The 25,935-nt window shown below is 50.2% G+C and overlaps 2 protein-coding genes across 2 annotated transcripts in view; one reads left to right on the top strand and one right to left on the bottom strand.

Moving 5' to 3' along the window:
* The window catches only part of GDAP1L1 (ganglioside induced differentiation associated protein 1-like 1), a 14,658-nt gene extending 1,073 nt beyond the window's left edge, over positions 1-13,585 (top strand). The window contains exons 2-6 of the mRNA XM_014943627.1: positions 2,506-2,698; positions 6,480-6,653; positions 8,680-8,777; positions 8,939-9,053; positions 12,163-13,585. Coding sequence (XP_014799113.1) covers positions 2,506-2,698; positions 6,480-6,653; positions 8,680-8,777; positions 8,939-9,053; positions 12,163-12,506 — 924 coding nt within the window. The 3' untranslated portion in view covers positions 12,507-13,585. The remainder of the gene's footprint in view (positions 1-2,505; positions 2,699-6,479; positions 6,654-8,679; positions 8,778-8,938; positions 9,054-12,162) is intronic.
* An 8,159-nt stretch (positions 13,586-21,744) lies between these two features.
* Positions 21,745-25,712, bottom strand: LOC106889116 (fat storage-inducing transmembrane protein 2-like). The gene has a single exon (XM_014943863.1). The coding sequence runs from the start codon at positions 24,555-24,557 to the stop codon at positions 23,886-23,888; it is 672 nt and encodes a 223-aa protein (XP_014799349.1). The 5' UTR covers positions 24,558-25,712; the 3' UTR covers positions 21,745-23,885.
* Positions 25,713-25,935: the final 223 nt, after the last annotated feature.

Genomic DNA, 25,935 nt, shown 5'->3' with positions numbered 1-25,935 from the left:
ATGGGGATGGGGGGGGATGGGAGGGGGGCTCAACCAAATCCTGCTTTTGCTTTGGGATCATGGTTTGCACCGGGAACCGCCTTGGCTTTGTGCTGGCTCACAGCCCTGCTCCGGCATGGCCAGGAGCTCAGACAAAGGCTGAGCTGGGCCCTGGGACCACCCTAAAGCTGGGAGAGGGGGAGGCAGCCCCCATGCCGGGCTCCTTCCAGGGAGGGGACCCCCCTGCAACGCAGCAACGATTTATACCCCTGACATTGCAGCAGCGCCTTGCAAATCCCGTTCCTGGGGTGTCCCGGTGAGAAATCACATTTTCCAGGCAAGAGTAAATGCTCATTTTGCGGCAGAGCAGCCGTGTAGCAAACCTGACCTTCTCCTCCCGGCCCCAACCCTCCCCTTATTCCCACAGCCGTTAATGTCATATGGGAAAGGGGCTACTCAGAGGGGTGGGGGGAAGCCCCCTCAAGCCCCACGGGGAAGCTGGGGGCAGAGCCGCACGCTCCTGCTGGTGGGCACAAAGAAAGGGGAGGACGCCCCACGGGGAGGATGCCCAATGCAGCAGGGTGGCTGCACATGGTCGGCGTCGCCGGCAGCGGGTGACTAACGGGCTTCTGATCCGCACCGGTGAGGGATGCTCGTCCCCAGCTCCCCCACCTCACGCTGGGCTTACTCTTATTTTTCTTTTTTTTATTTGGCCACCAGCAGCAGGGAGGCAGCGGCGAAGGCACTTCTTGTACGGGGTTTCCTACAACCGGCCTCCCCTCTGCGGGGCTGGGGACGCTGGGGACAGGGCAGGGCACAGGGAGAGACACAGCACCCCAGCTGGTGTGATGGATGTCGCAGGGCCGGCGGGGGCTGGACGGGACCCCCCTGCAGAGGAGTTTTGCTCAGAGCCAGTTGTGGGCGAAGCTTTTCCTGCTCTGCCCCTGGAACCGCTCGGAACCACCCTGACAGCGCTGGGGCTGTGTCTGAGGGGGATCCTGAGCGCCCCCCCAGCCTCTGGCCCTCCCTGCAAAGGGATTTTTGGAGTTTTACCAACCAACGTTGGGTTTTTATTCGAGATGCCTCATCGCAGCCAAGGACTGGTTGGGGGGTCTGGGAACATTTCATCCCCCCCCAAGCTGGGACCCATCCTCGGGGTGCTAGCAAGGGTCCCCTCACCCACTGGCACTGGGGTTACCCCTGGAGCTGAGCCCTCCTGCCTGGAGTGCTGCCTTCTGCCAAGCCTTCGGCCTCAGCTCTTGATGGCAGAACGGGGAAGCGCAGGGAGTTTGGGGACGGATGCCCCGGGTGGTCCTGCCCAGGGTTTATCCATCAGCTGGGAGGAAAAGGCTGAGAGCAAGTTGCAATTGAAAGGACTCGGGCTTTTCCTTGTTTGACTTTAAAAGAAAAAATTAATTTGCCAGCCCTATAAATAATTAATGACTAATTCCTCAGGAACTCTGAAGTACTCATAAAAATGCTTATATTTGTTAAGCTGTATTTTTAGCTGCTGCTAGTTGGGAGAAAACAAGTGATTTTCCCTCATTCAGTGGTTCTGTAAATCATGGCTGTCTCGCATCCACTGAGGTTGGTTTTTTTTTTTTTCCTGACTGACATACTTAGTTCATAATGGTCAGTTTTTTATAACCCAGAAGCCTGAAATGCCATCCCCGAGTGCATGTTCAGCACCACCTCAAGCACTGGGCAAAGCGGCAGGATCAGCCCCGAGGGCTGGCTGTGGGCGACGTGGATGGGGAAGGTGCCCCACATCCAGCCCTTCTCCTGCCTCCTCCTGCCCCTCGGCTGGACTCGGCCACCCCAGCGGTGCTACTCACTGCCCCAGGGCTGGAGGAGGGCGGTTTGGCACAAGAGGTGTGAGGGTGGCACGCGTTGACCCTGTGGAGCTGGAGGGATGCCCTGCAGGTGAAGGGGCTGCCTCCATGAAACAGAGCCTTCTCCCTGCTCAAAACATGCCTGGTGAAGCCAGAGCCCACCCCCGAGCACAGGACATACCTGAGTTAGCATCCAGGCCTCCTTCAGCTGGGCAGTAGCACCCACTGGGTGCTAAGTGTTGTATACCTTCAGCCTCTTCCTCCTCCTCTTCCTCCTCAGGTGAGTGCTGGGCTATGCTGGGACCCACAGCAGCATCACTGATCCCCCCCAGCTGGGGAGCTCCCACCTCCCTCCACCTGCTGCTGAGGGGTGGGCTCTCAGCCCACCAGCCCCTCTGTCTGTCACATGGGCCTCCAGTGACCAGAGGGAGGATGGTCCATGATCCTGCAAAGTTGGGATGGGTTTGGGTCTGTCCTGTTTGCTGGGAAGGGAAATCCTCACTTGGCTGCCCGACTTTTGCAGCTGCCCCATGCCAAGGGCTGCTTGGCTTCTGGCAGGACAAAGTGTCTCCTGGCACATCGCTGTGCTTATGTGGCTGGGGAGGTGTGGTGGGGCTCTCAGGGTGCTTCGAGGGGTCTCAGGACTGGCTTGGTGCATGGGGGTGAGCCCTTTCTCCTTGTTCTCTTGCCCCAGGTGCGGCTGGTCATCGCGGAGAAAGGGCTGCCCTGCGAGGAGCGGGACGTCAGCATGCCCCTGATGGAGCACAAAGAGCCCTGGTTCATGCGGCTCAACCTGGGGGAGGAGGTGCCTGTCATCATCCACAGAGATAACATCATCAGTGATTACAACCAGATCATTGACTACATGGAGAAGAACTTCACAGGAGGTAAGGAAGGGGTAGGCTGCATCTCGGGGGGGAACTGGGGTCTAATCCAGATGCTGTTTGCCAAATGTTTCACCTAGAAAGTTTTATTTTCACCCCAGAAGAGCAGCGAGCCACCAGCCCTCCCCAAACTTTCACAGCAGAAATCCCCAGATGTCCCTTGGAAGCACAGCTGGAGTGCTAGGGGGGAAGGGAGTGTAGCTGGGTTCCCTGTTTTTCTGCCTTGGAGGCCACACTCCCAAACCAGACTGTGTCCTCCTGTCCCCATGGTGTGTGGTGACATCTCACCAGAGCTGTGGCTGGGGCACAGCCCATGGGAATGCTTCTGGGTTTGGCCACCTTTGTACTTTGGCGTTGGGTAACAGTATAAAAACCACAGTAACTCCTCACCAGTGACCCCAGTGAAAGAAGGTGGGTTTGAGCCGGGTGCTGCTGCCCCTCTCCCCTTCCTCTATGAGCCCTGTGCCACCAGCCACGGGCAGGGGACCCTGCCGTGCCCGGTGCCACTGTGCCTCTGAGAAAACTGCCTCTTTAAAGTCAAACAAAGCCAGCAGCACTGGGGACCTTGGGAGGATGATGTGACACAAGCCTAGAGGAAGGGACAGCCAGGAGGTGGAAGCCCGCGTTTCCCCCGAAGCTGGGCTGGGGTCGGTGGCTGGCTGAGCCCGACACACCAGGCTGCTGAGATGGTGGTGGAAAGTGGCAGTTTGCAGGGCCACTGCGGCAAGCAGCCTCTCCCCAGCACCTCGCGTCCCTTCGCCCTCGTTTCCCCAACCCCGCGGGCTGTCGGGCTGGGACGCTCCGCTGGGGAGGCTTCAAAGCTGAGCAGGGAGCTGGGGCTGTGCCGTCACGACACTCGCCCCAGCATCCATCTCCCTTGCAACAGAGACATCAAAAACATCTCAAAATAGCTCCCGAAGCAAGGGCATCTTGCCAGCTCAGCTGCTGTCCTCTCCCGGCCCCGCCGCGGTGGTGCTGCTCAGCAGAGGGACGATGCTCGCTCGCCGGCCGGGCACCAGTGATGGGACTGGGCAGGAGGAGCCCACGCCGGCAGCAGGTCCCAGGAGTGGCAGCCTTTTTCCCACCCGGTGGCAGCCCCAGAACCAAGAGGCAGTGGGGACCATCGCTCCGTGGTCCTCACACCGTGCAGCAGCTTCACCCGGTCCCTGTGAAGGGCAGGTGGTCGGGCATATGTGACAACAGGCTGTCCCGGCGGGAGGGGGACACAGTGCTGCCTGTGCGCTGGGAAACTCCTGTCATTGAGATTTTCCAGCCAGGTACAATTTCTTATCTTTTCACTGAGAAACGGAGAGGGCCCGGAGCATCACTCTCTGCTGCATGCTCTGCCCCAGCCCATTGCCCACCAACGCCAGCTGGCAAAAGCCTTACCAGGATGCTGTGGTGTTGGTCCAAAAGGGGATTGCCCACCTTGCAGAAATGTCCAGAGCTTGAAAATGCATTTCTAAGAAGGTGTTTTCACTGAATTATGTTTTCCTCAGTTGCCTATACACGCCCTGAGGGACAGCTATCAGTAAAAGGTGGTGTGATGAGCAATGTTTTCCTTTCCCCCCCAAAAAAAAGCAGTGAATAGTGCCCATAAACCACATTTGGGGGTGCATCTCACTGGGGCATGGCCCAGCAGTGCCAAGAAACCATGATGGGCTGGCTGGTGGCAATGCATCTCAGAGCCTGGGCAAGAGGCTCCTCCAAGGGCTGCACCCCCAACCCCATTCTTCTGAGCCTCCCCTTGGGCCACTTTTGCACAGCCCATCAGTGGCTGATTGTATGGGGGGGACTCTGGATCAGGGAGTGCAGTGATAGGATGAGGGGTAAAGGTTTTAAACGGAAAGAGGGTAGGTTTAGATGAGATAGTAGGAAGAAATTCATTACTCTGAGACATCGGAACAGGTTGCCCAGAGAAGTTGTGGATATCCCATCCCTGGAGGTGTTCAAGGCCAGGTTGGACAGGGCTTTGAGCAACGTGGTCTAGTGGGAGGTGTCCCTGCCTATGGCAGGGTGGCTGGAACCAAATGATCTTTAAGGTCCCTTCCAACCCAAACCATTCTATGATTCTATGATACGCAACAGCAGCCCCTACATACAGGTCTGCTGTGGTGTGCAATGGCAAAGTGAGAGCTGTCCCACCAAAAAACCTCCCTGGGATGCTCTGAAGGACGCAGGCTGGCAGCCAGCACACCACTATTTCATTGTGGTCACTCCATCTCGCTGCTGGACGGGGCAGTCGCTCTGGATGTGCTGGTTTCCAGCCTCGGCACCAGCCTGTCGGCTGCTGGCTGGGAGCCCTGTGGAAGGAGGACACAGGCTATAGGTCGGTTATTCTTATTTCATTCAGCCAGTTGCTTTTCTCGGATGGAAAATCCCCACTTGGAGAGCTGGAACCCAGGCAGGGCAGGCAGCGAGCAGCCCATGGGCAGGGAGGAGCTACCAACACTTCCCCTCACTCAGGGGACAGCAACACTGATGCCCGTTGGTCAGAACAACTTTATGGAGCCTACGAGCAGAGGCAACCATGAATCAGAGCTGCTGGATGGTTTGCAACACCAGAGCTGCCAAAAATCTCCTTGGCTCCTGTACATGCTGCTTGGTCCAGGGCAGGGCAAGCTGTGCCTCTGCCGGGTGGGCATTGCCGGGCTGTGCCCACAGCCTTGCTCCTGCCACTGGCATCAGGGCTGGGCAGAACTGTCATTTCACGCCCTTAATTAAGGGCCATGTCTGCCAAAATCCTTCTGCCAATGTGCCTTAAACTCAGCCCAAGCCACCAGCACAGAGTGAGCCCTGCGGTGAGGATGGAGTGTGGGCAGGCGGGTGTACCGAGTCCTGGTGGTAAATTTACTGTCTGCCTATTAACTGCTATCTGCAAACGCTGTAAACATTTATGATCCCACAAAAAAAAAGTGGACCTAATATTCTTGGGGGAGACAAGAGCAACATTTCACTCCTTGTGGTATCATCTGTTGTGTATTTTGAGCCGAAAGTGTAATAAAAAGAGCCGGGTACAAACTGCCACCCGCAAAAGGTGAATAAAACCTGACAAGGTGCGGGAGGTGCTGAGCCGGCCAGGGCATGGGGTGCTCCTGTGGCTGAGGCACCACCAGCTGAGGGCAGAGAGAACACCTGCTGGGGGCTCCTTCTTTGGTCACCAGCTCCCTGATTACATGGGGTGCTCCTGTGGCTGAGGCACCACCGGCTGAGGGCAGAGAGAACATGTGCTGGGCTCCTTCGTTGGTCACCAGCTCCCTGATTGCCCATTTTGAATGGTTTTTTTCAAGGGAGCCCAAGAAAATTTGGTACCTCGTACCCATTTTGAATGGGATTTTCAAGGGACCCCAAGAAAATTTGGTACCTCATTGCCACTGGTGTAATGAGTGCGTAACTCGGGAGATCCCAAACTCATATCCTCATGTTTTAGCTTTTTTCTGTAGAAGGTGAAGATTTTGTTCCTTTCTAAGAGATGTGAAACCACAGCATAGACATCCAGGGGCTGCAGAAGCAAAGGGCTTGCTCTGCTGAGCTCCTGGGGACACGGGGGCTGCAGGGCTGGGTAATGACACACGTACACATCCCTGTGGTCCTGTGGGTTTGCCCAACTCAGGATGCCCATCTCTGGATGGCCACACTCTGGGACGGGATGGGGAGGGGGCAGAGCTGAGCGGGGAGTACGATTTTGAGTCCCTTCTCAGAGGTAGCTCAATCCAGGACTGCACACTGGCTAACGAACCACTAATGAGTGTCCCACTAACAGCCATCTCCTTCTCCCTGGCAGAGAACGTCACGCAGCTGATCCCCGAGCCGGGCAGCCTGCTGCACTCCCGGGTGCTGCAGTACCGGGAGCTGCTGGACTCCCTCCCCATGGACGCCTACACCCACGGCTGCATCCTGCACCCCGAGCTCACCACAGACTCCATGATCCCAAAGTACGCGACCGCTGAGATCCGCAGTAAGTCACCTCTCCAGCAGGGCTGGCCCGGGCCGGTGGGATGGCTCTCCCAGACCTTCCTTTAGACTGGGCTCCACAGCCCAGCTGGCCACCCTGCTCTTGCTCATCTCCCCTTTCCACCAACACAGGCAGGGATGGAGCTGGGAAACAGCAAAGCACAGCTAATTTGGGGGCTGCAGGCACCCTATAGAGGCTTCCTAGCCCTAGAGATGTCTGGGCTCCCATGGGCTTCTAATCCAGGTTTTTCTAGGGCACGTGAATTTGCTCCCTGTCTCACACGCCCCCTCTCTCTTCCATAGATTTAAGGGCAAAGGTGGGTGCCTGCTGCCAGATGGAATTGCAGACAGGGGATGAATCGGCATAAGAGTGTGTACCTGACCTTCAAGTGCTCATGAAACATTGACGATGCTTAATATAACTCAATGGCAAGGATTGCTCCTGGAGAGAGTCCCTCACCAGAAACGTGACCTTGTTCAGAGGGCACATCTCTCCCCTCCCTGAGGCTCTGACCCCAAGCAGCACCTGTAGCAAACACCATTCCCCCCCATCCCTTCAGCTCTCTGGGTCACAGATGGTCTCTCCGAGCAAGCACAAAGAGAAATAGGTTGTTGTTGAGGTGAACCTCATGGTCTGCCCTACCTCTGCTGGCACCCTGCACAGGTGGCTTTCCCCATGTCACCAAGCACCACCTCCACCCCCAGAGCCCGTCCCCTCCCCAAAGGGTGCTGCTGTGATGCCTTCAGAGCCGCCTGCCTCACATCACTGCCCCAGTGCTCTGCCGAGGTCCTTCAAAATATCTCACCAACCAAACCTCCTCCCTGGTGGCATTGTCCCCCAATGGCAGCAAAGGAGGGGCAGTGGGCAGGTCCGTGGGGTGCCCCAGTGCCAGCCGTGTCCTTTCTGCCCATCACATGCCCTACACCCAGGCTGGGCTGCCCTGTTGCAGTGGGTGCCAAGACAAATCCACCTAGTTGAGTCCCAAGGAGAGGGTTAACCAAGGGACAGGCTTTCCCAAGGGGAATAGGGGAATGAAACCAGGGTGAAATCCAGGCTTCCCTCCAAGTTACAGCCCCAGGAGAGCTTCAGCTGGGAGCCTTAGTGAGCACAAGCTTTGAGGTTCATGGTAGAGAAGAGGGAGTTTCACCATTTTGTAGCAGCGTACAGCCTGGCCAGCCCTGGCATCTCCTGCACCTCGGCAGAGCCAAGCCCTCGTTGGAGGGAACAAGGAGACAGATGGTCCCCGGCAGGCAGAGATTAGCCCAGCTTCGGGTGATTTATGTCGTCCCTAAGGTGTTACTCTGCATCTCCTATTCTCTTCTTCCATTTACTCTGCTCCTTTCCCTCCATCAGCTCCCTCGTACATAGCCCTTCACATGCTCCCTGTGCCCTGGGAGGGAGGAAGGGGGGCATCTCTCCTGTGCTCGCAATTGCATCCCTGGACACCGAGCTGGGGTGGGACAGCTTCATTGTGGAGGGATCATCCCCTCCCGTGCCTCTCCCTGCCAGGCTGCTCTGTACACACACCTACAGCCAGCTCAGCCATCCCACGGGATCGACCTGCTGGGGCTGGATGTTCTTAGGGAACAGGGATGTTCTTAAAAGAGTAAGAGGCAGGCAGAGCCAGAGACCTGCTGGCAGGTCTAATACTAATCCAGCAGAGGAAATGAAGAGCTGAGATCCCTCCCTGAGACCCACAGAGCCAGGACTCACCAAGGCCAGAGAGGGGAGTCTGCTGTACCCCAGATGCTGTACCCCACAGCCAGCACTGCCCTGCCATGAGTGGACGGGAGGGCTGAAAAAGCCACGTGCCCTCAGGAGGGTGTGCAATGCCCCGGTCACCAGCCCCTGTGGCAGCACAGTGGCAGCAAGCCGTGAATTTGGCCCATTTTAATTCTCCGGGTCATTTTTTTTTTGGTGCCACAACACTGTTTTGCATGCAGGACAAGGTGCTTTGCTACCAGACACAAGGTCATCCCTACCCTTGCCAAACACAGCCCCCCCATCCCCTCTGTCTGTCTTCCCCCAGGACATTTAGCTAATGCCAGCACAGACCTGATGAAGCTGGACCATGAAGAGGAGCCACAGCTATCAGAGCCCTACCTCTCCAAGCAGAAGAAGCTCATGGTAAGCGGGTCAAAGCCACACACATCTCTCCCAGTGGGAGGACATGAGCCATGGACCTGCCATGGGCACCTGGTGCCTCATGTTCTTGCACGGTTGCAAAGACATCTGTCCGTCCATCCACGTGACCATCCATCCCTAATCCTAACCCTGCTCTCCACCAGGCCAAGATCCTGGAGCACGACAATGTGAACTACCTGAAGAAGATCCTCGGTGAACTGGCGATGGTGCTAGACCAGATCGAAGCTGAGCTGGAGAAGAGGAAACTGGAGTACCAAGGTAGGTGCTGGGCTGGGTTTATGGGGTGTTTTTCCACATGAGACCGAGGTGCAACACCAGGAACAGCTGATGGCTTTGCACCTGATGAATATCCCTCATTGGGCAACCACTGAGGGGATTGGGGCTGCTGGCCTCCTGTTTTTGGGTGCACTGATGGCGTTGCAGCCGTGGTCTTACTAACATCTGGCAAGCCACCCCTGCTCCAGGGAGCTCCTGCACCCCTTGCCACAGGGGACAGCAGGACTCCTGTCCTCAGACGTGCTCTGTGGGAGTTCCAAGTCATCACAAGGTGGTGGCAGGTCCCCTCTGCCCCAGCGAGGGGCTACCAGTAGCTGGGTCAGAAAGGAGCAGGCTGGCTCCGGGTCATGCACCACGGGAAGCACCAACTGACAAAAGTGTGAGGCTGGGGATGTGTCCCACAGCCAACCCTGGCATTCCTGGGGCTGTGGCACGTCCCTGCGGAGCACGGGCAGGGAAATCTGATGGGAACTTCAGGGGTCCTGGAGGGGTGGGAGCCTTTGCAGGACCTGCGTCACACACCAGCGGGTGGGAGAGAGCGACACCAGCCATCCCTGACATCAAATACACACTGCTGGGTGCCTGCCCAGAGCCACCCCAGCTCCCTGGCAGACAGGGATGCATGGGCACAGCTGGGCATCGCTTGTCCTGCCATCACCCTCAGATGACGCCGTCATCCTCCCGTCCCCGCTGCCGGCAGGGTTCATAACCCCAGCCCCGGGACTGCTGGTAGCCGCCAGAGCCACGGTGCCAGGTCCGGAGCAGAGCCCAGACACAGTTAATTAGGGGATGGCCCCACAGCTGCCCGTGCTTTCGGGGCCAGCCTTGGCCACGGGGAGCCGTGCGTCACGCTCCGGGCCACCCTCGGAGGTGCCAAGGTCAGGCCCTGCAAGGTACCGGGTTGGGGATTTTCTGAGAGCCCTGATGGATTCACAGCGGCATCCTGCATGGCTTCCTAATTGCTTCCAATGAACACCTTCATTAACTGATCCGGGAGCTGGGGTAGCTCAGCAAAACTCAGCCTAATGAGGTGCCCTCAGAGGACAGCCCAGGTGCCTGGAGCAGAGGGGTGGCTGCTGCCAGCACCCGGGCGATCCGCTGCCTTCGGTCCTTGCGTGCTGCTCCTGCCCTCTGCTCTGGGACCCTGAAGTCCCCCTGCCGTGGCCGTGGCCATGGCCAGGCCAGGATCTCAGCAGTGGACAGAAAGCACCAACTCCTGCCCTCTGCTCTGGGACCCTGAAGTCCCCCTGCCGTGGCCGTGGCCATGGCCAGGCCAGGAACTCAGCAGTGGACACAAAGCCCCAGCCCTTTGGCAGCCTCCCAGGAGCTGCAGTGCAGCAGCTCTCCTCCCACGCAGCCCCGGCTGCCGGCCCCGAGGCACAGCAATGCAGGCAGGGCAGGGCAGGGAGGGCAGGAGGAGGGTGGGAGATGCTGCAGGAGCACGGGGAGACCCCCTGGATGCAGGCACGAAGGGCTGGGATGGGCTGATCCAAGCTGGGGCTGCTGTGGATGCAAAGAGGATGAGTTGCCCTCACTCCCACTTCTGCCCCGGGGTACCCTGAGCTGGGTCCAGACCCCAGCAGCGGGCACAATCCCAGAGCCAGGAGGAGTAGGGCTGGATCATGGTTCTCTCCCGAAGTCGCCATCCTCACCTGTGCTTTCTCCTTCACCCGCAGCAGTGCCCTGGAGCCGGGCAGTGACTTTGGCCCCTCTTCCCTTACACCTGAGCCCAAGCATCCTCAGGGTCACCACAGCACCCAGCAGGCTCTGGCTGCAGCACCCCCACAATTCATTAGCCACCGAAAACATTTATTGACTAATTAGGCACAGGCAATCTGTCCACTTGGGCTGTGCCTCTAGCAGGATCAGGCAGGCTGCCAAGCGGCTACAAATGAGGGCTGCTAATTACCAGTGATTCCCCCGGCCTGGCCCTGCAGGGAGGGTGCAATAGAGGTGCCACTGTCTCCCTCCCAGATATAACAGCCACAGGACACTGGAAGAGCCCCAAAATTAAGGATCTGGTACCAAGCCGGGGGCTCAGGCTGGATGGGGCCAGGTTTTGTGCCCCTTCTGCTGTTCTTCCCTACCTGCACCTCCCTTCATCTATTCTAGGTCCATCCCAGCCCTTCTCCTTAGCATTGAAAGGGCATCCAGGGAGTGTTTAACATTATCCTGGTCTGAGTCTGCTTCTTCTAGCCTAAAAGTAGTTTGGTTTATTCCTGCACATCTCTCTGGTGAGGTCATTTCCGGGGTCACCCCTTAGCAGGGGCCATCAACACTTTGGTGCCTGTCCTCACACCCAGCATTCACACTGAGCTCTGCCTCCCCCAAAAACCTGGCTCTCGGCACAAATGTGCTGCTGGTTTTGGTGTCCCAGAGCTGGGTCCCTGCTGCAGGAGAGGGGACAGAGGCAGGACCTCCCTGAGAACCCACAGGGAGAGCAGCCAGGCCAGGCCAACAAATGGTTTTGATTCCTGAGGATTTGTCACATCCCTAAAATAGGACAAGTTAACATGACACTCCTGAAACAGCTCCCTGTGCAGCCAAGGACAAACACTGCTGCTGTCCCCGAGCACTGACACAGCATGAGGGGTCCTCACACCACATCTTCCTTCAAGGGAGGCCAAGGGCCCTTTTCTGGGGACTTCCTGGCTATGGGAGGATGTCATCTCCTGCCGCTCTTGACTTGGAAGGGAGGCAAGAGAGCCATTTTGCAGATAGCAATTTGTGGGCTTGGAAGGGAGGCAAGAGAGCCATTTTGCAGATAGTGATTGGTATCTTCACGTGGGCTATAAATGATCACTTGATATTCCCACCAGGGTGGTCCCACATACCCCCCATCATGTAGCCTGGTCAACCTAACTGACAAAAATAGTCACCCACAAACGATCACTTGATATTCCCACCATGGTGGTCCCACATACCCCCCCATCATGTAGCCTTCCAGATGGGGTCTGATCTCTTGGGACATCAGAGAACTGAGAAAAAACACCCCAGGTCTAATACAAACACTCCAGCCTTCATGGATCTTTAGGTGCCCACCCAAGGGTTTCTTCTTACCCAACCTGCTCTCTCGCTTCTCTCTCTCCAGGGCAGAAATGTGAACTGTGGCTCTGCGGGTGCGTCTTTACTTTGGCCGACGTCTTGTTAGGAGCGACCCTGCACCGCCTCAAGTTTCTGGGACTCTCTAAGAAATACTGGGAAGATGGCAGCAGACCTAACCTACAGTCCTTCTTCGACAGGATACAAAAACGCTTCGCCTTCAGGAAAGTTTTGGGAGATATCCACACCACGCTCCTCTCCGCGGTGGTGCCCAATGCCTTCAGGCTGGTCAAGCGGAAACCTCCCTCCTTCCTCGGAGCCTCCTTCCTGATGGGATCCCTGGGAGGAATGGGATATTTTGCTTATTGGTACTTAAAGAAAAAATACATCTAGTGCTGGCTGCTTGGTGTTTAGTTTGGTGTCTCTGTGCTGTGTGAAATTATGATGAAGCCTCAGTAACTGTAATGAAATTTGAAGCAAGGTAATGAATAATTATATTGTTTAATGTAACATTCCATAGTCTAGAAGTAGAAACGTATACTGCAAGGAAATAAGACAACAACAACAACAAAAAAAGCGTCAACTTGTAAATGCCTTTTTTAGGTTTAAGTATTCAACTCCAGCGAGAGGCTCAGGGGTTCACGGGCTCAGCCGTGCCCACCGGGAAGCGACGCCGCCTCCGGCACCGGCCAGCTCCAGTGGGGAGAGACGGGAACCCCAGGAAGTTTCCCGACGCCCAGGTTAACTAATGGGACTCGGATACTCGGTCCTGTACGTTTGTGTTTCCAAATTTTTCACCGGCCACATTTCCCACATGTAGGTAGTGCGGACTTCCTTCTCCTGGAAGGCGTTGTGTCGCGCTCGGAGGCTTTCCTGGGAGCAGGGTGCAGTAGCTGGTCACAGTCAAGGTGGATTTGCGTTCTTCAAGTATCCATTTTTTTAAATTATTTTCATTACAAGGAATATTTTTTATTGAGCTGCTCTTAGAATGTATCCACTTTCTACGTCGAGTTTTGGTGGGCTTTTTTTTTTTTAAAGAATTTAACGTCTGTCTTCAACTGCCGCACTTTTTTCCTGAGATAAATAATTTTGACTTCCATCCTGAATGTTGGCACATGAAGGAGATTATTGTTTTAAGCCTCTTGGCTCTGTCTCTTTGAGTTTTCTTTCACGGATTTGCAAAGCCTCTTTCACCGACTGAGCATATCTGGACTCTGAAAAAGTACGACCATTTTCAGAACTTTTCAGCACCTTTCTGAAGGCACTTTGGCTTTCTCTTCCATCGGGGGGCTCTTTTCCGTCATTTCCTCGCTGTGTGTTTTCTTAGAGACACTTTGCACAGAATCACGTTGATGACTTTCTTGTGCCTTTTGCATGTTGGAAAGAATAACGGGCCTCACTGCTACTCATGCTTTGAAAACCGAGATCCTCAATAAACCATATGGGAGGAGAAATGGCTTTACACTTCTAAATGTGTTCAACACCCTTCTAGTCCTATTGCAAAGCACACCCCTGGGCAGAGGGATGGGCTGATGGTTTTTTTCATGTATCGTGTTGGTATAAAACTTGCATGGAAACAATACATATTCCTCTTCCAAGGTACTCATTTCTGTAAGAGCTCAGCCTGCTAGGACCTCCTCTGGCTGGTTTTCCAGGTGCTCCGATGATCCCTAGCGAGTCGTGCTGCATTTCTAGGCTCAGGATGCATTTTGGGAATGTCCGCCAAGCCTGGCTGAAGCTGTACAAATTGCATTTGCCTCCAACTCAAAAATTAGCTTTATGTATTTGAAAGCAGCAGGATTTCCCAGGAGCTTTGGTTCTTGATCCAACCCGGCAGCCACGGAATTGCCGATGTTTAGCAGGAATTACAAGGGATGAGCACACAGAGATTAGACAATGCACAAATTTATGCTGTGCTTGTCGCAATAGTGTAGGCTGCTCTGACATTCTGCTGGAATACAATGACCTGTGTAGCTGCAAAGGCAGTGTGTTACCCGTGTTACCCCCAGTGATTAGGGCCCTGCTCCAAATTGGTGTGTGAGAACCCAAATCCACCACCTGCCCGTGCAGCTGAGCTGCCGAGTGAAAAGTTACAGACACATGCTCCCCCAAATACAGTTAGGTATTTCCTTCACAGTATTGATGACTTAGGGAAGAAACAGTTATTTTGCTTCGTTTTGAAGAGGGAGGTAAGAGGGTCCCCTCAGCTCATCCCTTTCGCTGAATCTGAAAGGTGTAGGAACACACACGATGACCCGGGGTTCACCCGGTCCATCAGCTGGTACTAAACTCCCCCAAAATATACACTGACATGAAATCCTTACCAGGATTTCATCCTTTTACCTTTGTTGTCGCACACGTTCCCTAGTGATTACCAAAAGCTGATGATTCCTTTCCTGTTCTGTAGAAAGGAATATTAATGTGGGTACAAGGACAGGAAACCCAGAGGGGAGAGCAAATACTCAGTTGCTGAGATTTCAGCCCAAGAATGAGGCAGAAGGAAGCTGCTTAGCAAGGCTGCTGATGGTTACTTTGCTCCTTGGTTGGTTTTGTTTTTTAAACCAAAGAATAAATTTAAAATCATGGAGCAAATCAGAACTCTAAACACTGGAGAAAACAGGTGTTTGATTTGCTTTGGAGCACGGTGTTAGAAGGCAACTGTGATAAGGAAGCCAGAGAGAGGAGGCAGCTGGAACAAAGCGTGGGTCAGCTTGGAGCATCATGTGAGAGCTCTCAGTCGTGTCGCTTTGTGGGAAGCCACAGATGCTGCAGTGATGAGTTCTGTACAGGTTCTCAGCTGGGACTAACATGCCTTTGTTTTGGATCAAATTAAAAATAAAAAAGAAGAAAAAAAAAATCAGCAAAGACAGTGCCACTCCCTGTCACTGAGCCTTGTTTCCCTGCCGTGGTAATGAAAAAATACTGGGACTTTGCTCCAGGGAAAAGCAATCCACGAGAGCGATAAAAGACAATTACTGTGACAGGCAGGGGCTGGATTGATGTCCAAGAGCATGCTGAAATCAGCCAGGAGATAAATGTCACCACCCCGATCGATCCAGATTAGCAAGTTACTAGAAGCAGCCCTGTGGTGGTTATAGGCTGTCATAAAAAGTTGCTTTTGCTCTAGCTGATCTGAGCCCAATCAGGCTTTTTCTGCTCTAGTTCCATTTAAAAGGGGAGACCACCACACCACGCTGCCATCAGCCAGGCACTGGCCGGATGCTCCCCGCCCAAGGCGCTGTCTGTACACAGAACTAGATGAAAATGATAGCAAAAATCTGTTTTCTCACTCTAGGACTTCACGGTTTGCTGTCAGCGAGGTGTGGGGCGACAGCAGCAGCCAAGGGGTAAGGCTGGAAAGTGAGGCACCTCCAGAGTTTCTATTTGGAGCAAACATCTGCTCTGGGACACCTTAGGATTTGCTGCTGAGCAGCTCTGTACCAGCTGCTGTCACTGAAGCACTGGCTTGGCCGCACCAGAGGGAATGGCCCCTTCTGTGTCTTGCACCAAATCCTTCTGTGTACCCCATCCCACCCCAGTCAGGGTCCTCCTTAGCCTTTACCCTATAGGTACCAATTTACCCCAGCAGATTTTTATCCTTCAAAATGTCTGTGTTTTAGAGGCAAATGTGCTCTTAGGCACCCCAGGGCCTTAAAATCTGTGTCTGTGCTGAAATGTGGAATTTTTAATTATCAGAGGGGAGAAAATCAGGGGCTACCTATCAAGTCCCAAACCCTTCTGAGCACCTCTGAGATGGAGCTTCATAACAGCAAGCAAGCTCACAAGGAGCAGTCAATCTCTCCTCCCTCCCAGCCTCCTGTTTAATAGGCCCCCAATGGTCAGATTTGTACAATTACAGCTTCCGAAATATTTTTTTCTCCTATAGGTTTTGCTCAAAAGATTCAATTATAAAAATGGAATTTGTACATGTCAGTCTTGCAGCTGGCTGGCAGCCTTCTCCTTTGCTTGTCAAGGGATGGAGAAGACCTCTCCACGCAGCATTAAGGATTTCAAAACCAAGCTTGCCAGAGGACAGGGAACACGACAGAGAGCCAGTATGTCACAAGTTGCCAAAGAAATCAAGGGCTGTCTAAGAACACCTAGTGACTATCCTGTGGCCCTCTCAGAAATTAATAGCTGAATCTTGCTCCATTTCTGAATGAAAAACCCATCCTTAGCACCCAGCTGCAATTTCAGTATCCTGGCTAAGGAAGAAAGGGGGATGGTGTAAGAGCTGCTCCTTCAAGCGAGGGAAAACACTCTTTCTGCTGTGAAAATAAATGAAGGACTTTCCCACCTAAAAACTGCAAACAGAAAACCTTAAAGCTTGTGAAAATATTTGACACCAGGTTGTGTTTGGTGGCGTTCACTGCCATCATCAAGGTCAAAGCCAAAGCCACCCCGACTGGATCCACAATGCAGGCAATGACAGTAACTGAACCCTCAGGCTCCTGAGCAATATGTGGGATTAAAATAATATGGTATAATACAATAATTGTGTTTTGAGATGGCCAGGGATAATATAACATATGATAATAGGGGATTAAAAACTAAATAACCACAGATCCAGGAAATAATGTACAGCCCAAAAGCCAACTCCACACCTGCAGTTATCTGTGGCAGAGCAGAGGAGAAGAGGGTAATTTCACATCTATTCATGCCACCAGCAAAGCTGCTGTTACTACACAGGTCTGTAGAAAAGCCACTTCTGCCTTGGTGGGGCAGAATAAAGTCCCCAGCCCATGGTCAGCAGGCTGTGCCCAAAGTTCAAACCCACAGGTGTGAAAGGGAATGGGAAACATCCCCCACATAAGCCTCTTGTGAACGGGGATGGATTTCATACCCCTAAAGCACGGCCCCAGTGAGAAGTCAGAGAGGTTTCAGACCGAGTTGTTTCTAATACTGAACCTAAGATTTTTAAGCAGTAGTGAAAAAAAGAAAAAAAGAACTTGCATTCTCAGATAAAGCGTATTCACGACCGACAAATTCCCTATTTTCCCCCCTCATGCTGATTTCCAAATGACATATTTACTATCGCCGTCTTTTACTCTCCATTTTACACGCTTTCCTCTGAAGGATTAAACAGAGAGAAAACCCCCTGCTTTAAACGCCTCCCGGTGAAAGGAAGAACACCCAGGATGCTGTAAATAATTCAGAGGAGGGATTGCCTGGTCAGAACACGGGTGTGTGTCGCTGAGGCTGCACTGAGGGTGATGGGGCTGCAGCACCCCGCGTGCTGCCGGCCAAGGATCTACCTGCAGACGGCAGAGGCTGCTGCCAAAAAGGATTATTTCTGCTTCCATGAGACTTTGATGCTGAAGAGCATCGATGAGCAAAGTACCAACCCTCCCCACTCCTTAGGAGCTCATTACAGTGGGTTTGTGTTCCCCCTCTTTTTTTTTTTTGGTCTTTCTCCCCTGCACAATTTTCTCCCCTGATCTAATTTTTTTTCCTTCAGCTCTTTTTTTCTTTACCCCTCTCTACCCCTTTCCTCTCCCCTGGACCCCCCCAAGTTCACCCTCCTGTCCCACAGTCAGGGATACAGGACCATTTCCAGAGAGGTTTCTGCTGTGGGGAGCCCAGGGGTTGAGAAGCTCTGCACCTCCTATTTCCACCTGCTGAGAAAGAACTGCTAAGAAATGAAGGAGCCACAGCCTTGCTAAAAATCTCCTAACAGCATAGACCAACGACAACTTCGGAAGCCTTTCTGTAAAAATAACACCCTTCAACCCCCTACTTTCACTGCCTCCTGTCTCAGCCCCTTCCTACCAGAACTTCATCTCTCCCGTGACCTAAATCCTTTTTAGCTCCGGGGGAGTTATCCAAATAAAGCTACTTTGCAATCAGAACAGAGTGTAACCAGGTTTGAGGGTGCTTTATAATGCTGCAGGCACTTCTTGACATAGAATTAAGTATTCTGCATAGTTAAGCGCTGTTTTGCACATGCTCTTTACATCACAAGGTCATGTCACTCCACTACAAGCCTCCTGGAACACTCTTCTAGTTTTGCTTACCAAAAGCAATATCTTTCCATTCCATGCCCTTGGAACCTACGGAGCAGCAACAGGGAGGATTCTTGGCCACAAGGAAAAAAAAAAAATAAAATCCCTAGAAAACCAAATAAATTAAAAAAAAAAAATCCATCCTGGCATAATTTTTCTCTTAACTTCAAAATCATGACAATCAACAACAGCAAATTCTTAAAAAACTCAAACCTACTGCTATTCTTCTAAAAACCAAACCAGGCAGGTCAGGCTGCAGCAACAGCACACAGTGCTGGGAAGAGCTGTGGTCTAGAATGACACTCAACCAAGCACATATTAAATCTGTGCTTGCTTCCACCATCTGCAAAACACAGAGGGCAGCCCCCAGTGCCACTCTGAAGCAGCAACAGTCCTGCTGGGCTCGGGTGCAACAACTCACACATTTGGATATAAAGCTAACAGGCTTTGAGGGCTTAGCATCATCTTTATTTTCAATTGATTTTGCATGGCTTTCTTCATCACAGTCAACTATTTTGAGCCACAACCTATTCAGCTGGATTGTCTCTGGCCCTGAGTCACACCAAGACAGTCACGCTCCCTGTAACCCCTCAGCACTGCTCTGCTCCCTGTCCCCAGGAGGGAGGGAAGGCTCTGCAGCCCAGGATTTGGGGAAGAGATTTCCAAAGAGAGCTGACATTTACACTGAGGATATGCCTAGTTATTGCTCTGACATCAACAACGCTTCCCACAGATTAAATGCATTAAGTTGTGTGACTGAGGGAATACGTGACCTCAAACTGCAAAATGAATCCAGACTGGACATGGGAAAAGGCTTCAGAGATGGGAGGCAAAAAAATAATCATCATTTGTATTTACTTTTGTTCCACGCTTTCCTTTCCTCAGCCTTATTCTGCTAGAGAGATACACACTACAACTGTACATCTACAGCTGGCAGGAAAAGCATGATTTCCCTGAACGCTTCTTCCCCTGGATACTCAGCTCTCCCGAGAGGCTGGTGAAGCTCTTCCCCTGCTGCTTATTTCTGTGCCATATTATAATTCCAACGCTTTACAGGGAAATTACTCAGCTTGTTACAAGGCACATGGCATTGCCTGTGATGGACAGAGGGCAGTTTAAAAATAAATAAACTTTCAGGTGAAATATTACTACATAATTGCCTGAAATTTCAGGGACTGCACTCAATCCTGATAGTAATTTCTAGTTCTGCCTTCCCAGCTTGTAAGTTCTATGTTCTCATTATATATATTTTGTTTAAGCACTAAGGTACCCTTCTCACACTCAAATGAAATAACCATTTCCTACCAAACACCCGGGTGAAGCTGCTCTTTGTGGAAATGCAGTGTGTGCTCCCCGAGAGAAGGACAAAGATGACTCCCCCGATGCACCCAGTGGCACCATCACGTTACCACCTCCTTCCTCCCATGAGTTCAGCACAGTTCTGCTCCCCTGAATTAAGCCTGGGCTTTTTTTTCCAGGTGAATACCATTACAGTGACAGATCAACTCCTTTTAACAACAGTTAATTAAGAGTTCAGAGTCACAATGGCCTTTTTTTGCTAGTATTAATTACTTTCATCTTAAGCTTTGGCAAAATACTTAAAATTTAAGGGTAGATAAAACGCAGAGAAAGCATACATCTAGCAGAGGTAAAGAGCATTTATTATTAATCTGTGCTCCAGGAAGCCAGATGAAGCTATGAAAAGAAATAATCCCTGAAACAGGTTTCTGAGTGAACGGAGATAAATGCGGCCTGATCAAAGGGAAAGAGCTGGAAAAGGCCAATTGCAGAGAAGCTGCAGCTTTAAGCTACGCTGGAAAAAACAGATACTATTTCACTAAGGAAAGTGGGCATAGACTTGTGTTCACAACTACAGCTTGATTTTCCAAAGCATTTAATACATAACAGCAGCCCCTACAGTTTTTTCCATTAAAGTGCAACATAAGGCATTAACTGGGTGTTTCTCACTTTGCCAGGAAAACAGGATTTTATTTTTTGCAGCCGTTCCGTGACCCAAGTTTCAGTACACACAAATAAATTGGCAAACCAAGAATACCATTTAGCACCAGTGAAGCGTTCACGGAGCAAGTTTGCTTTGAACAAAAGCTTTGAGGAAGAATCAGAGGTCTGGTCTCAGAGACCTTTAAGGTCTGAACCTTTCAGCTGGCTCTTACGAAAGATCTAAACTTTCCTGTTTGTCTTATCTCCCCTCCAGTGACGCAACCATTTGAAAGAGTCCCAGGTAAGTGAAGAGTGAAATGAATCCTAATCCTGCTCATCTTCCCACTATGTTCTAGCTGCGATTCTCTTCCTTGCTGGCCCCAGCAGAGGAAAATATTTAAGGCACCAAGAACTGTCTCACCCACGTTGGTGAGGCCAAATGCTGCTTCTGTGAAAGTCCTGTGACACTGAGCTCGCAGAACAGGCTGGGCAGAGACAGGCAAGGAAAAATTAGCAAACCTCTGTTGAAATAAGTAACATGCCAGAAAGATGGTGGAGACAAAAAACTCCCTAAGTAGTTCCACAGACAGGGAAAGACAGCTCTGCAGGAACAAGAGGAATCAGAGACAGGCAAGGAAAAATTAGCAAACCTCTGTTGAAATAAGTAACATGCCAGAAAGATGGTGGAGACAAAAAACTCCCTAAGTAGTTCCACAGACAGGGAAAGACAGCTCTGCAGGAACAAGGGGAATACTTTAACACAGAAAAGCAAAACCAAAAAAAAAAAAAAACCCAAGTGTTTATCACAATTACAGTTGCTGTCTTTTGGAATTCACTACAAAGTGTGAAAATTTATCTTCAAGATGTTATACTTGTTAAAAAAAAATACCTGAAGCAAATTATTACCTGTTGACTGCTGATCCGTGCCCTTGGCAGAGGACATCACATCCAGCTACTCGCAGCACTGTTTCTCTTGGGCTGCAAACCTGTTGTAGAGAGGCTGCATTTTTATTTTAACGATAAAAGTGCGTTTCTCTTGGGCTGCAAACCTGTTGTAGAGTCTGCATTTTTATTTTAACGATAAAAGTGTATTTGGGAGAAGGAAGGAATCAGATAAAGGTGAAGGCAAATGTGCGAACAGAAGACTTGCAACCTTTAAATTTCCAGTTAAAAGACAAGGAAGCAAAGACTTACTCTGAGTAAAAAAGAGCAAAGAAAAGGTTTAGAGCCCAAGGGAACCTCCTAAGCCAGCAGTTGGCACAAGGGCTCTGGGTACTAAGAAAGATTCAGACGTCAAGATTTCCAAACTCCTGAGCAGTATTACACCCCACCAGAATTTTTCCACAGATTTCAAAGGATTAGGCTTTCACTTTGCTACAATAAGCAACTGCCAATGTCCATGTAATGAACTGCCTGGTGTAACAGGCACACATTAGGAAACTTGTTTTTATCAGGCACGGCTTTTTTTGGTTTTGCCTATGTTTTTTTTTTTTCCTTTTTGCACACTGTACTTTTGAGAGTCTGTGCTATATTAACCCATTCAAATACTGCAGAATTATCAGTGTCAGTTTGATCACACATCTGCGAGTCACAAAAACACTGTGAGGCTGAATCATTCAGGGAAATGAACAACAGTGGCAGTATCTTTACAGACACCAGAAACAGATTCTCAAAGACACAAACACCGATAAGGTTTTCAAATGTATTTCTTTCATTGCTTAAATAAAAGTTTTGAGAACAGTCATATCCCGTAGTATTTCCATAATAAAAAGTTTGTATGATACTGATTAGTAGTGGACTGAAATATCCATATAGTGATTGCACAAAACATTTCTGAAACTGAAGATAATTTCAGCAAGTCAGTTGGTTTTAATAAATAGCATTTCCTGTTCCAAGGCCTTGTCTATACAGCAAAGTTACATAAAGATAACCTAAAATAGAAACTTAAATCTAATGAAATGAATCAGAAAACCTTCTGGGTGTATAATCCTTTTTCATGGTGAAAGTGGCTTGCGGTCTAGCTTAACTCTATTTGGAGCAGGCTTACATTACATCAAAAGAATGTCTGCAAATGAATTTGCATTGTTTAAACAAATTTAGTTAAACCCAATATGAGTTAATCAGTGCAAATTTTCCAGAGTCAGGCAATTAAATTGCCTTAAAAGGCAATTCAATGCAAAACCAAAAGGAGGAGCTTGACAGAAAATACATCACCTCCTGAAACAGCTTCTTTCTGCAAGATTTGTACTTTCTAAGGACGCACAAAAACTCCCACCTGTCACTGAATTCAGTGGAAATCCAAGTGAATTCAGCTCTCCTCAGAGGCAGACCACAAGTGTGGAATTAACACTGCTGTATTTATTACAAACGCAACCGCGCTCTCGCTGGAAGAGCTGTTGAGATGGCAAACAGAAACATGCCGAGATTAGACCGTGGTGCATCACACCCTGTATTCAGCAAAATAATCACCTTGGAGTCAAACGCTGCAGCCAGATCAAGCCTGCTCAGATCAGTGGACACGACCTACAGCCTTGCCCACAGACCTTGCTGGCGGTCTCGCTCACCACTACAACTGTCAAACAAATTTTGTGCAATTGCAACATGAATAAGCCTTTATGAAATAATAAAAAGCTTTCCAAGATAAAAACAACGCTAAACGGTTGATTGATATGATGAGTGAACCCATCCCACTTCATACCTATTCATTATACAACAGTAGTGTTTTATTCAGTAGTGGGTTACCAGCCACATCAAAAGTGGCCACAGCTTGATGTGCAATCAAAATTAAGTAGCTTATTGATATTGCTGGATAAGCAAGAATAAATATTGCTTCAAGCACACTGCTTTGCAGCTCTTAAGATAAACGTGTTTCATTCATTACCAAGCAGACTATTTGGGAAACAGCAGGTTAAGCTAACTTGTTCGTAACACCAGAATATCATTGCTCTTCTAGAAGAAACAGACCACAAAGTACTCGTCATTGCAAAGTGGGCAACTCACAAGATTTAAAAAAAAAATAAAAATTAAAACCCCAATTCTCATATTAGACTTTTTAGCAAAATTGGAAGGAGTTTAGGGTTTTTTGTGTCAAGAATAAAATGACAAAATATTATTAAAGATACTTCACACAAGGAGAAAGTTAAGGCTGCTTTTCAAGAGTTTCCTCTTTAAAGGTAAGCATGAATTTAAAGTCACTTAAAGTCTCTTTAAGACATTTCATCTCAGATTTACTCTCTGTTGCAGAAGACGCAGACAGCTAAGAAGCATTTGTGGCAAGCTGATGTATTTAACACTTGATAATGTGAGATGTTCCAGTTTCACAACAGTTACATACTGCTTTAACGAGTAGGGGTATTTGGCAATACTTGGCAGCACTATATTCTTAGAGCTTTCCTGTAAGGCAATACAAACAGGAGTATTAAACAAATAAAGCAGTATGAGATTTGGATCGTTAATGATATTTTGACATAAATAAACCAAAACGAGAGAATTAATTTGAGATCAGTCAAGCTCTTAAAGAGCAAAGGCCTCTGTCAGCCTTGGATCTGCTCTTCCATTTATTAGTAAGAGAAGCAGATCCAACTTCTGATTTCTTTGCTGAGAACGGCAGTCAGAAGCTCCTAAACAAGAGCAGATCTCTTCCAATACCAATTTTCTTTTTTTTTTTTTCCATGGAAGCAGCTCATTACCACCTGTCAGTCATCAGCTAGTATAGATTTGGTTTCTTCCAGCCCATCACCTTGTTCTTTACAGCGGAAATGCAGTAACCATTCCTACATTCAGCTACTCCAGTACTGACAGCAAAATCCAAACATTTTAAAAACTTATTTTATCTGCTATAACTGTATTTCTTTGAACTCAAAGGTATATTTGGAAGAGGTAGTCCAGGAGAAAAGGGTTTCAAGTACCAAAATCTGTATGTCCCGTACCAAGCTGACAGACCTATCAGCACACCGAGGAGCTTTTGACTGAAGTCATGGAAATAGACGGCAGTGCAGAGAAACATGAACACCCAGATCATGGTGAGGAAACACAAGGAAACAAAGAGGCCGTTGATCACAACACGCAGCTTAGAGTTCTGGTCTATGGACAAGCCTTCCAGCACAGCCACCTCCTCCATAATCATCAGAGCGCAGTACGAGAGCAGAAAACAGTGCCCTGAGATGTCAAAACCGTTCCAGATGCCGTGGTTCTGGTGGCACTCCTGCTTGGTGGCATACAGCTGGCGAGGCTCGCTGAGTTTACCCGAGGTAGAGCACGTGCCAGTGAGGTTCTCAATGTACATGAAGAGTCCAGTGCAGACATACCAGATGGCAGTGCCCACTGCAAGTGCACTGAGACGCCGCAGCACCATCAAAATGCTCTTCGTGGCACCGTAGAGGAACTTGCTCTTGGCAAACTGGTAGGTGGTGACTGCCATGAAGGGCAGCAGAAGCCAGAATGTCCATGCCCAAGCCACCTTGACAAAGTATCTGCCAGAGAAAAGCCAAAAGAGAAACATCCACGTGTGAAACTTCGCAGGAGCTGAGGTAAGTGGTGGTGTTTGAAGAAGTAGGTTTTCAAGGTCAGTGCTTAGCGCTGCCTAAATCACACTTGTGCCCTCCCTTCAGAGTAAAGCAAAGCTAAAATCTTACCCCTCTCCCCACTGTTTCTCTCAGGCCCAACACCCGAATACTCCCTCAACCAAGTACTTCCACCGTTTCCCAGGCAGTGTTCCCTCAGACCCAGAGCCCTTGTTCAGACCTGCAGCTCAGTTTTGCAATCGCTTTTACCCTACAAACCCGCTCAACTCTGCCCTACATACAACACAGCTGCAAAGAACGTATTTTTAGCTTGCCACCCTGAGCACAGTAACCCTTTCCCTGACTCTTCTCCTCCATCTCAATTATTTGTGCTTCACGACCTCAACCTCTTAATACTGAACAAGACAGCCAGGAGAAGGGCTGACTCCCCTAATCAGCCTGCAGAACTTTTCCTCCATTATCACCTTATCCATTATGTCCCTTATGTTGAAAAGAGCCTTCCTTTGGCAAAGACAAATCCTCCCACCTCTAAATTCACTCTCTGCCTTGAAAATCTTTGCTCTGATGCTTACAAAATCTTGAGAACCACCTGATGACGTGCTGATATCCTGTTTAGCAGGAGATGGCTAGGAGGAGTGTAACTGGTCCTCTTTTCAGATCTTAATGTGGAGCAGGTACAAGTGAATTTGCTAAGGAGGCTGTAGTCTGTGATCTTCTTTCTCCCCTTACTACCTTGCAAAGCAGCTCGCACCACCTATCCGCTGGTGGGAGAGGGGAACTGTGCAGCCCCCTTGTCACCCACATCCCAGTTTGAAAAAAAGACTCCTCAGCACCAAAGTAGGAAGAGAGTTCAGTGTCTTAAGACCCTAACAAAAACTGTCACAGCTTTGCCCAGGATTTAGAGGAGAACCTCCTTTACTCTCCATTTTACAGTAGAAGGGGCATATGTGTGGCAACTACAGCTGCTACCATGGAATAGCAATTGAAAATTAAATCCTCATTTTATTGAGCCAGTAAAAAGCAAAAAAAAAAGCTGCTAACATCATTGCTGTTGGCAAAGCAGCAGGCAAGTCATTTGTGGGGAGAAAAACTGCTTCAGGAACTGTCACCACAGATAACCTTCCTCTATCTAAAAAGGGAGAGTTGAACTGCAGTATGTTTTTACTGTAAGATCTATTTTATGCTCTAAGTGCTCCTGACAATCCTTTTCAACCACAATAAAAGCAGCTCCTCCCCCACATGTCACCAAATGACAAATATGAATCAATAAAGTAGAAAACTCCACAAGTCACAAGGGAACACAGCCTTCTTAACTTTACTTTCTGGTCTGTAGCAGGTAAAGCAGATATGCTCCAG

The sequence above is a fragment of the Calidris pugnax genome, unplaced genomic scaffold, assembly GCF_001431845.1.
Source record: "Calidris pugnax isolate Ruff unplaced genomic scaffold, ASM143184v1 scaffold118, whole genome shotgun sequence".
Taxonomy (NCBI): Eukaryota; Metazoa; Chordata; class Aves; order Charadriiformes; family Scolopacidae; genus Calidris; species Calidris pugnax.
Note: the sequence above shows the minus strand (reverse complement) of the source record. Positions and strands in the feature narration are given on the sequence as shown.